Genomic DNA, 12177 nt, shown 5'->3' with positions numbered 1-12177 from the left:
ATGATAAACAAAATTCCAGGAGTACCAACGCCAATCAAAGAAGCCAGCCTAGACAGCTATGCCGACTCGCCATATGCCGACCCCATCGACGCAATTGACATCCCGAAACGGTTTAGCCCACCCAATACGCCCATGTACGATGGAACAACCGACCACAGAGAGCACATGTTGACCTATAAGCAGCAAATGATGACGATCCCAGTTCCCAAGCACATGAGGGAAGCTAGTGTTTGCAAAGGATTCGGCTCGACACTGATCGGACCCGCCCTGAAGTGGTTAACCAGCCTGCTGATGAGTGACATTTATGTCACTCATAGGGTAGTAATTTAGGCATCATTTAAGTCGATTTTGTTCTATTTTTAGCATTTTTAGTATTTATTTTCCTTAATTTCTTATTTCGGTTATTTATAGCTTAGTCTAGTGTTTTTCGCTATTTTTGTCAGTTTTTAGATCTTAATTTCGTAATTTATTTATTTTATTGGTTTTTTAATTTTGTAGTTTAACTATTTTAGTTTTCGTTATTAATTTTCTAATTTTATTTTATTTATTATAATTATTATTATTATTATTATTATTTTAGTTTTTTATTATTAATTTAGATTTTATTTTTTATCTTCATTTTATTTTTATTTTGTGATTGGGTCGTGTTTATTTTTGCGTGTGTAGGTGATCAAGTGCGAGGTCCGGGCACGAGTTTGATAGCTTGTATTAGACTTGTCAAAGGATAGCTTGCATTAGAGTTTATGGGCCTCAAGTCATCAACCTTGCTGCCAACATCTACATTACAAAAACACACCCACAGCTTATCCTACACTACACTTTACCTGTCCTACACCACCTCATCTCACCTTCCTTGCCAGCTTGCTCCAACCCAGAAACACCAAGCAATCAGCACCTCCCCTCTCAACGCTGCAAACCACCGTGCACCAACTCCTCCATATCACAGCCATCATCGCCACCCAACCATACAACACCAACATTCGCAACACTCCAACAACGCAGCAGCAACCGCTGAGCACAACCAGTGCCAAAACCGCAACCAAATCAGCCCAAAAAGTCACACAAAACAGAGCAAAGAACAGAGCAAAAACAGAGAAATTAGTTTGGTCGAACCCGAATTAAGTTCGACCGAACCGAAAATTTAGAGTTCCTGCAAGTCTGAGGTCCGGCCGAACCTCCATTGAGTTTGGTCGAACATTTGACCGCGTTTGGTTGTACGGAATTAATGAAGCTCGACGGCTACGATTAATTTAAAATCGAGCAGCGAATTTGGTCCTTCGGATTGATTGACAGTCGATGATGATGATCGACGGTGATGCTTGGTGATGATGATGTACGGCAATTGATAGACGGTGATGATGGACCGTGGTGATATACGATGATGGAGGAGGAGGAGCGAAAGAAAGCTACGAAGGGGGGTCTGCTTGTTTTTGGTTTTGGGTAAATTGAGGGTCTGATGGGTTTTTGATTTCTTTTTCCTCCTTTTTTATTTTTTCATTCTTTTTCCTTTTTCCTTTTTCCTCTTTCGTTTTTCTATTTCCTTCTTTTGTTTTATTTTAGTTTCTATTTCTTTTCTCTTTTTAATTTATCTATTAATCTTTAGTATAAATAGCTTTAGCTCTTTTATTTTTTGGGAGGAACCAACACATTACAATGTACATCATTAAGTTTAGCTCTCCTTTTACCTTGATTAAAATGGCGCCGTTGCCGGGGACTACGGTTTGCATTAGTTTGTGTTAGTTAGATGAGTCTAGGTCTTTTCGTAGATATTTGTTTTGTTCGTTTTAGTTTGATTTTTTTTTGAAAATGGCAACTATCCCAATCCCTCAAAATGATGAATCGTGTACACTTGATGATTTCACATCTCTCCACCTTGAGCTTCTCCACAATGAGTTCCTTAATGCTTTCCAGTCCAAGTCGGTCATTTCATTGTCCGAGTTTCGTATTTTTATAGCTCACGTAGATTGCCAAGAAGAACTTAAAATGGATTCTTCTATTAAGGACTTTGAGGTTGCATCTCAAGCTTTTGTAAAAGGAATGAGTGAAGTCTCTTGCCTTTTAAATGAATCCATTCGGGATGCTTCATGTAGCAGAGATGAATTTGAGGCTAAATTGCCACCTATGATGCATGACATTGAGGAATTGAGAATTGGGGATTATATTCCTACTCATTCCTCTTTGAGTGAGTGCCTCGATGATGGTGAGGAAGAGCTCTTTGCTCCATTTTGTTTCCAAGTGCTCAAATCAATTCTAATTGAGGGTGAATGTAAAATTGCCAACCAAAAATATTCTCTTGAGGAGAGTTTGCCTATTTCTTTTTCATTTTCTTATTTTGATTCTTCTTTTTCTTATTTTCTTATTTTTTCTTTTGATCCTTCCTCATTTAGGCATCCATCTCCTTATTGGCATCGAGTTCTATCATACTCTATGCATGCATTATATCTTGTCATTGCATATGAGTTATCTAATGAAATGTGTGCTAGTGCATATGATAAACTCTTGAGATCATTGACTTGGTATTTTCTAGAAAGGTCATGCTTGGGACCTTAAACAAGCCTTTCTCGGGAAGTAACCCGTGTTTTATTGCTTTCATTTTCTTATTTGAATTTTACTTATTTTTTTTTCTTTTTTTTTTTCAATTCTTGATCTTATTTTAGGTACTTAAGCGGAATAAGCACTCATTCTCGATAGCATAAGGAAAGCAAAGCACGACTTTGGAGAAAGTTGACTATAAATGGAGAAATTGGGTCATTCGTAGGTATTTACACCCACCCACTATCCGGTACTGTCCTTCCTTTCCCTCTTTTCATTACTCCATGTGTTGATTGAGCGTATGACTTGTTGGAGCATGAGGTTGGATGGTTGAAAATGTTGATTTGGTTGCCTCCATTTCTCTTTCTCTAGTGTATTGTGATTTGCGGAATTATGCATATTGGTTGAATGCGTGTTTTGTTTCCCCCCTCCCTTCCCTTGAGTATTTGTTTCAAGCATTGAGGACAATGCTTAATTCTAGCTTGGGGGGATAGCTTTTCGCTAGCTTGGGGGAGACTTCATTCTTTTCGTTTCTTTCTTTTTACTTTTTTCTTTTTCTTTTTTATAAAACTCAAAATCCAAAAATATTTTCTTTATTTATTTCATTTTTTTTTCTTTCAAATTTTTGTTAAATAATCACAAAAAAATCAAAAAAAGTTTAGAAAATCCAAAAAAAAGTCTCAAGCGATTGAATAAAAGCACTAAAAATGATTTGCTCGTCCAAAGGAAGAATCTTGATGATTTTTAATGTGGATTCCTTTGCTTGTCATTTGGATAATTGAGTAAAAGTATTTCCTTTGAATTTTTGCATGTATGAGTTAGGGCGATTAGAGATAGCTTAATCTTTGTTGCTTGAGTCTCTCCTTGAAAAAGTTTTTGATGATTCTAAATGATAAGCTTTGTTTGAAAAGAGTCTATTTTGTTCTCTTTTGGAAATTCTTTGCTACCTTAATTCCCTTTGATGCACACTTCATTCCCTTAGGTAAGACCAATGCTAAGAGTTAATTGGATTGTAGAACAAAAAGATTGTGATTAATGTTTTGAGTCCAATAAGTGGAGCCAATGAGCCCACAAGGCGAAAGCCAAACTGTCAAGTCCGAGTCAATAAGTGGTGCCAATTAGCCCACAAGGCATAATAAGCCTATTAAAGTTTACAAAAAGAAAAAAAAAGTCAATAATTAAGTGGTAAATACCACAAGTCCTTGAGAAAGTGGGTTAGTTTAGATGATTGAGTGGGAGCTTGAAGATTTATTAAGTAAAGTTTTCCCTAGTGATGATGAATGTCATTGCGGCTCAAGAATCGAGACTTTATAGCCATTACTCAAATTATTTAATCTTACAATCCAAGATTCTCTTAGCGAAAGTCAAGTTTGGGGGAGCGAATGTGCATTTTAGGTGGTCGTGATCGATCATATTTATCCATTTGAGAACAATTTGTGACTTTGGATGCCTTAGTGAACCTAATTGATGATTCGATACTTTGATTGTGATTCTCTTGCACCTTAGATTAGTCTACCCCTTATATTCCTAATTCATGGATGCATTTTGATGATGGCTATGCTTTGAAAGTTTGTTTGAATCGACCGTGTTTGGTGAACCGTGCTTGATGAGATGACTTTGGGCGGATTGTCTTAATTATGCTTAATAAGAGTTATGGGTTAATCTTGTTGGAAACCCTTGCGAGATCTCACTCGCCCTCTAGAGCGATTCAGGGGTTTAAAGAGCTTGTTGCATGTGCTTAAATGCAATCGTGATTCCTATGACAGTGAATTAGTGTATATTCTTTCTCAATTTCTATTTTCTAGGTTGATTAGCTTCTTAATAACTCGTTTTGCTCAAATTTTCTATCCTATTTCCCTTTGTGTTTCATTGTTTTGCTCGTGGACGAGCAAAAGCTCAAGTTTGGGGGCATTTGATGAGTGACATTTATGTCACTCATAGGGTAGTAATTTAGGCATCATTTAAGTCGGTTTTGTTCTATTTTTAGCATTTTTAGTATTTATTTTCCTTAATTTCTTTTTTCGATTATTTATAGCTTAGTCTAGTGTTTTTTCGCTATTTTTGTCAGTTTTTAGATCTTAATTTCGTAATTTATTTATTTGATTGGTTTTTTAATTTTATAGTTTAACTATTTTAGTTTTCGTTATTAAATTTCTATTTTTATTTTATTTATTATAATTTTTTTTTAGTATTAGTTTGGATTTCATTTTTTATCTTCATTTTATTTTTATTTTGTGATTGGGTAGTGTTTATTTTTGCGTGTGTAGGTGATCAAGTGCGAGGTCCGGGCACGAGTTTGATAGCTTGTATTAGACTTGTCAAAGGATAGCTTGCATTAGAGTTTATGGGCCTCAAGTCATCAACCTTGCTGCCAACATCTACATTACAAAAACACACCCACAGTTTATCCTACACTACACTCTACCTATCCTACACCACCTCATCTCACCTTCCTTGCCAGCCTGCTCCAACCCAGCAAGACCAAGCAATCAGCACCTCCCCTCTCAACGCTGCAAACCACCATGCACCAACTCCTCCATATCTCAACCATCATCGCCACCCAACCATACAACACCAACATTCGCAACACTCCAACAACGCAACAACAACCGCCGAGCACAACCAGTGCCAAAACCGCAACCAAATCAGCCCAAAACGTCACACAAAACAGAGAAAAGAACAGAGCAAAAACAGAGAACTTAGTTTGGTCGAACCCGAATTAAGTTCGACCGAACCGAAAATTTAGAGTTCCTGCAAGTCTGAGGTCCGGCTGAACCTCCATTGAGTTTGGTCGAACATTTGAGCGTGTTTGGTTGTACGAAATTATTGAAGCTCGACGACTACGATTAATTGAAAATCCAGCAGCGAATTTCAGCGCATTTGGTCCTTCGGATTGATTGACGGTCGATGATGATGATCGACGGTGATGCTTGGTGATGATGATGTACGGCAGTTGATAGACGGTGATGATGGACCGTGATGATTTACGATGATGGAGGAGGAGGAGCGAAAGAAAGCTAATGTAATACCTGGTATTTTTCTATAATTATAAATATATTTTATTATATTTATAAAGCATTTCGTGTATTTTTATAAATTGATTTCATTTAATGAGAATTAATGCGCTTTTATTTTTAATTAATTTAAATATTAATTATTTCGAGAACCGGATTTTATTAAACAAATTCAACGGATTTATTTAATCGGGAATTGTTGGGTCGTATTTCGAAAACGAATTTAATAAACTTAAAGCCCGGTCGTTTTGTTTTAATCAAACCCAACAAAGCCTGCAAGGAGTAAACTTAAATGAGCCCGGTAATGAGCCCAACTCAAAATTACCCTAACCTAGCCCACAAGGGAGAGATAACCTATAAATAGACCCCCTATCAAACCCCCAAAATCAAAAATTTAGAAATCTCTCTCTCTCCTCTTTTTCTCTCCTTGCGGCACAATTCGCCCACGCCCCTCTCTTCTTCGTTGCCCTTGCTCGCGGCGCAAGGCAGCCCGTCTCGCCCAGCTCGCCCGCCTCCCGCAGTCGCAGCGTAGCACATAGTGCCTGCGTGCTGTGCGGTTGTGCCTTGCTGCGCTGCCCATTCGTCCCTTGCTCGCCCCTTACCTCGCGTCGCGTCGCAGCACAACAGCAGTGTTGTGTGTGCGCGCGCTGTTGCCCTGCCTGTGCGCTGTGCCCCGTCTCGCATGCCCCTGTCTCGAGCGCGCGCGCGCCCTTGCTGGTGCGTTACGTGCGCTGTTGCTGTTGCTATTGTTGCGTTGTCGTGTGTGTTGATCGGCACACACACACACACGATTAATTAATCGTTGTGTGTGTGTGTGTTGATCAATTGTTTAATCAAATTATGTTTTCAAAAATATTAATTTTCAGTTTTAAATTGATTTAATTATTGTGATTAGTTTAAATATTTGGGTTGTTTAAATTAATTAAAACGGTTATGGACACCGTATTGGGTTAGTATTATGTTTTAATTAAAGAGATTGGATTTGATGATTGAGTTTATAATTTTCAGATTTAATAAGTTTATAAAGTGTGGATTTTTGAAGTCAAAGCATGTTTTCGGATTAAACCATTGTTAGAGTTTTGGTTTCAAATTGATTGAGCGATTGATTCACATAATTTAATGACAATTTAAATTTTCAGAATGTTTATAAGCTTTAAAAAGTTGGTTTTTAAGGGTTTTAAAGCTAAAAAGTCAATGGTTTTATGTTAGGACTTGAGTTGACTATTTGAGACTATTAAATTACCGATTAATGAATGATTTCTAATTAAACTAAGAGTTTTAGAATCTTAAATAGTTGCTGGAAATTTAGTAAACATGGATAATAATTTAGTTCTCTTGTTTTGTTTATAGGAGTTGATTTCTAGTGAGTCGTGATTCGCACAATGGCCCCCGTACTTAGGTATTCTAGGTACGTACAAGACTAGGGTGACCACACATCCCTTGAGGACTTTGTGAAGTGTTGAATGCGAATCATGTGAACTTATATGTTGTTATGAATTCATGTTTGATGATTGGGAATGAATATGTTATTATGAATTCATGTTCAACGTTGAGAACGAGCATGTTATTATTATTATCGAATCTATGTGAACGAGCATGTTATGAATTGAATTATGCTTTATAGATTCTGTTGAACTATCATGTTATGGACTTTTATAATCGTTGAATTATGTGAAGCATGTTGTTCAAGTTGGGTTGCATGTATGAGTAGTGCGCATGCAAGTTGTTATTATTATTATGCTATCGTACAGGATGTCTAGCATAATCATTGAGCCAGTCGAATATTGCCAGTGAGCAATATCTATTCTACCAAGGGGTAGAATATGTTGAAGAGTCTATGTGAATTGAATTAAGGACAATTCGTGCTAAGGGCACACCCCGCTTGTTAATAGGCAATGTCGGGTTATCTCAAACAGTGTTTTTGAGAAGGAACAATGGGAGTAATTTCACTTGAGTCTATGTTTGATCACAAGTCCTAAAGAAGTAAAATATTGAAGAGTCATCGTTGAATTGTTGAATTGTTCAATTATTTAATTGTTTGTATGTTGTGTCTTGAGTCGCCTTGAACTTAATATATTAATTAACGTAAAGTGTAACCCAAAGGAGCTTCAAAACTCTTGGAACGTATATACCTTGGGTATGAACAATGGGGGGAGTCTTGCCGGAAAACTTGTACTCCTCGAATGATACAAGACGTTGTTTCATTCTTTCTTTTTAGGCCGTTGTGCATTGGAATTCCGTCGGTAGGATCAGACTGTCGGTAGGAGTCCGACTTGTTATTATTTGGTGTATGGTGGGCTCTCATCACCCTTTCTTTCCTTTTGAGGATACTTTACTTTACCCGTTCGAAGCTATCTTTTTATTAAACTGTGAGTCAAGAGTCGTGTCATGTGTCAAGTTTTGTCTCCATGTTTAATTGTTTATTATATGGCTTTTGCATGTTGATTATTTAATTTGTCGAGTGAAGCATGTTAGGATAGAATGTTATTCTAGCTTGTTCGTACTCAGCTTTTGCTGACCTCGTGCTTCATGTCTTCTGGTCATGGCCTTCGCCTTAATGACCCTATGATGATCCATCAATTGCATTTGCGTTGTTGGGGAGTAGATTCTTAATAAAGCAGGTTCGTAGAGATAACTTGCGGGAGAAGTTATCATGGGATTCGAGTTGAGAGTTTATTCTTCCGTATTTTATAAACTCTATTTTTATTTAAAGTCATGCCTACTATTTTCAGTTAATGGATTTCAAATGGTTTAATATTTTGAACTTGGGCCTCAGCGGTTCCAATTTGTTTTAATGACCATTAACTATTTATTTATTATGTTTTGAAAGTTAGTTAATTCCGCTGCGTAATTCTGGTAAATAGCCTTAGTCGTTATCACGGTGGCGGTAATATCTTGGTAATTCCTGTGTTTTAAGTCGGAAAATGTTTTATAAAAAGCAAGGAATTATTAGGGTGTTACAAAGTGGTTTACTGGAGCTTAGTTTCAGTCCTTCTTTGTAGTAAGTAATACTACAAAGTGGTATTTGGAGAGCTCTAGTTTGAGAGCTGCTTTGCATTAATTAATAGTGCAAAGTGGTAAATCCTTAAACTACGATTGCGGAACTTTAGGATTTTCGAAAACTATTTTCCTAAAGTCAAAATGTTATTTTTGAGTACTCAAAACTTTGAAAAGCCAAATACCAATTATTTCAAGAATTTGAAAATCGTTTTAATTACTCTATTTATTTTTCTAAGTGAGGAAAGGGTAGATTAAGAAGGGTACAATTAGAATAAGTATGTGTTAAGTTAAGTATGCCTTTCTAATCAAGTGTTTATGTGATTATGCCTTGATTTTGTGATCTTTTAATTAAAGTCTGATCATGTTTTGTTTTTCTTTATGTGATTAATTGCATCATGATTCATGATTAAGCATGTACTTGTGCATTGAAATTGTATGGCTCAACGAACTTACTTTGTTTTTGGAACACTTTAGTAAGACTTTGTAGTTGTTAACTTTCAGGGTTAAGATGTTGATTTCAAAGTACGCAAATCTAGGAAACCTAGAGAAGCTAGATTGTGAAACCCCACACATTTATGTGAAGAAGATCGAATTTGCCTGCAATTATTTTGCTACAGTGAAGAACCTACCTGAACTAAGGAAGAATGATGTTATGGCAGAGATGGTTATTCATTTCTTACCTTCCAAGAACCCATACATAGAGCTTAAGAACCGATTTCGTGATATGCATATGGAAAATGGTATTCCTAATGACTACAAGTATGATACTCCAGATGGTAGATGGAGATATGATTTGGAGATTATGACTACGATTATAGAGCTTGCAGAGGAATGTTTTGATGATGGTAAAACTGTAGAGAACATCAACCTTACAGGATTAGATCATGATACAGAAACTCAAATGGATGAGGATATTGATGATGATGTTGTTGAGATTAAGAACCCTAATCCTATCATTCCTTAACCCACTATCGAGATCTCCAGTGACACAGAAATTGAGCCAGAAGCGAACAATGATGAAGTAAACAGTGTGCTACAACAGAACAATGAGGATATGGAGTATGAGTCTGATCCAGAGGAAGACTTTGATGACTTTGAAGACCATGAGCACTCTTCACCAGTTTGTAGAGGTGGTTGGATAGTAGAGTAGCATTCTAAAAGACTTTTCTAATGTAATAGCTAGTGCTAAAATTTAGTGAAGCAATAAAGTAGTACACTACTATTTATGGTTTTAGTAGTTCAGTTTTGTGGTTTTCCGAATAAAGTACGATCCAAAGGATGTATTATTTTTCCATTGAAGTAATAAAGCTTAAAATTCCTTCTTTTACCTTTAATTCTAAGTTTATGTTTCTTTGAGCGATTATCGCAAAGGAATTTCATGTATTTCTTCAATGAAATTATACTTGCAAGGTGGTCCAATTTTCACCACTTGAACTTTGTGATGCGGACTAAGGGGAAAAGCGGCCCATAACAGGCGCCTATCTTGCTTAGGGTTCATAGTGTTGTTTATTACCTTAGGGGAGAAGCCGATTTATGGTGGCAGAGATGTGAGAATGCTTTGAGAGCTACACCTGGATTTGGATGGGAATCATTCAAGGAAGCCTTAAGGAACAAGTTTTACCCACCATAACTAAAGAAGCAGAAAGCTCAAGAGTTCATCCAGTTGAAAATGGATGGTATGTCTGTGACAGAGTACTATTCTAAGTTTATAGAGTTGTCTAGGTTTGCACTGGAAGTGGTGGCAACGGAGGATCTTAGAGCCCAAAGATTTGAGAGTGGATTGACTATGGACTTGCAACTAATGCTTGCTGGAGAGACCCTTACATCTCTTGACACCCTATATGGAAAAGCTGCCCATTTGTATGGTCTGCAGCAAAGGAAAAATGGAATTGGTGAAAAGAGGAGGGATGTTGGTAACCATAACCAAGGTGGTGGCCAGCAGAATCAGGGGAACTTTAAGAAAAACAAAGGAAACAACCATGTCCAGTTCAGGGGAAACCAGGGAGGAAACAGGAACAACTTCCACAATAATGGAGATAAGAATCAGTCTGTAGGGAATGGAACGAAATTCTATGAGTGTAGACGTTGCCATACTAATCACCCAGGTCGAGACTGTAATGGAAACCAAGTTGTCTGTAGGTTTTGTGAGAAGCTAGGCCATAGAGAGTTTGAGTGTTGGGCCAAGAATGGGAAACCCAACCAAGTCAACCAAGGCAACCGCCAGAACAACAACCGGAATAACCAAAATCGGAATGGAGGGAACAATGGTGGAAACCAAAGAGGTAACCAGAATGGTAATAATGGCAATAATGGCCAGGGTAATGGAAATCCCGGAGGGAACCATCAGCAAAATGGGAACCGAAATGCCAATGGAGGTGGTTATAACAAGGGAGTTGCCCAAGGAAAGCTGAATGTGATCACTAGGCAAGAAGCCGAAAACTCGTCTGACGTCATAGCTGGTACTTTTTCTATTAACTCCATTTTAGTTAAAGTACTATTTGATTCTGGTGCGACTTATTCATTTATATCAAAGGGTATCTTAGATAAGTTAGAATGGAAAGAACCTGAAGAGATAGAAGTACCCATAGTGATACCAACCGGTGAGATTGTGAAATGCACTAAGATCCATAGGGATGTACCTTTAACCATAGCCAAGACCATATTCTTGTCTAGCCTAATTGAGTTTGAGTTAGGGGATTTAGATGTGATTTTGGGAATGGACTGGTTGGCCATGTTCAAAGCTAAGATTGACTGTGAGAAGCAGAAGATTCATTTGAAGTCTAGTCTAGGAAAGGTTGTATCGTATCGCCGTTTTGGGAAGCCTAGGAGTGTAGGGATCGTCACGGCAATGGAACTCGTGAAGTTAATACACAAAAGGAACCCTGTTTTCTTATGCAATGTAAGAGACCTAGACCATGTAATGAAAGAGTAACCAGGGGATATTGCAGTGGTGAGTGAATTCCTGGATGTGTTTCCGGAGGAAATTCCGGGAATGCCGCCCAATCGGCCAATCGATTTTACCATAGATTTAGCACCCGGAACTACACCTATCTCGAAAGCCCCAAACCGGATGGCTCCAGCAAAAATGAGTGAGTTAAAGGGTCAACTTGAGGAATTGCTAGGGAAAGGTTATATTAGACCAAGTGCATCGCCTTGGGGAGTGCCAATCTTTTTTGTGAAGAAAAAGGACGGTAGTATGAGACTCTGTATAGACTACAGGGAGCTCAATAAGGTCACAATCAAGAATAAGTATCCTTTGCCTAGGATAGATGATCTATTTGACCAGTTGAAAGGAGCGGGAATGTTTTCAATGATTGACTTCAGGTCAGGTTATCATCAGTTGAGAATCGCAGAGCACGATATACCAAAGACTGCATTTAGGACTAGATACGGTCATTATGAGTTCACAGTTATGCCTTTTGGGTTAACCAATGCACCTGCAATCTTTATGGACTTAATGAACCGAGTATTCCATGCATTCTTGGACAAGTTTGTAGTGGTTTTCATAGATGATATTCTGTTCTACTCTAAGAATGAGGAGGATCATGCGGAACACTTAAGGTCAGTGTTGAGTACCCTAAGAGACAATCAGTTGTATGCCAAATTCTCGAAGTGTGAATTCTGGCTGGAA

The 12177-nt window shown here is 37.7% G+C and overlaps 1 protein-coding gene across 4 annotated transcripts; it reads left to right on the top strand.

Moving 5' to 3' along the window:
• The first annotated feature begins 700 nt into the window (after positions 1-700).
• LOC130470374 (uncharacterized) lies at positions 701-9806 on the top strand. Of its 4 annotated transcripts, none has more exons than XM_056840435.1 (5): positions 701-1440; positions 2658-2758; positions 4800-5564; positions 6897-6954; positions 9048-9806. In XM_056840435.1, exons 4-5 carry the CDS (start codon positions 6929-6931, stop codon positions 9508-9510), a joined length of 489 nt encoding a protein of 162 aa, XP_056696413.1. In that variant the 5' UTR covers positions 701-1440; positions 2658-2758; positions 4800-5564; positions 6897-6928; the 3' UTR covers positions 9511-9806. The 4 variants fall into 4 exon arrangements, with proteins under 4 accessions (XP_056696413.1, XP_056696411.1, XP_056696412.1 ...); XM_056840433.1 differs by having other exon boundaries at positions 2658-2782; XM_056840434.1 differs by having other exon boundaries at positions 701-1451.
• Positions 9807-12177: the final 2371 nt, after the last annotated feature.

The sequence above is a fragment of the Spinacia oleracea genome, chromosome 3, assembly GCF_020520425.1.
Source record: "Spinacia oleracea cultivar Varoflay chromosome 3, BTI_SOV_V1, whole genome shotgun sequence".
NCBI classification, from domain to species: Eukaryota; Viridiplantae; Streptophyta; class Magnoliopsida; order Caryophyllales; family Amaranthaceae; genus Spinacia; species Spinacia oleracea.
This window is presented reverse-complemented; position numbering and strand designations above follow the sequence as displayed.

Excerpts from the sequence above, each read along its gene's own strand:
- LOC130470374 (XM_056840435.1), top strand. The coding sequence starts at position 6,929 with ATGGCCCCCGTACTTAGGTATTCTAG. Across the intron at positions 6,955-9,047 it reads CCCGTACTTAGGTATTCTAG|GGTTAAGATGTTGATTTCAA; the intron begins GTACGTACAAGA and ends GTTAACTTTCAG.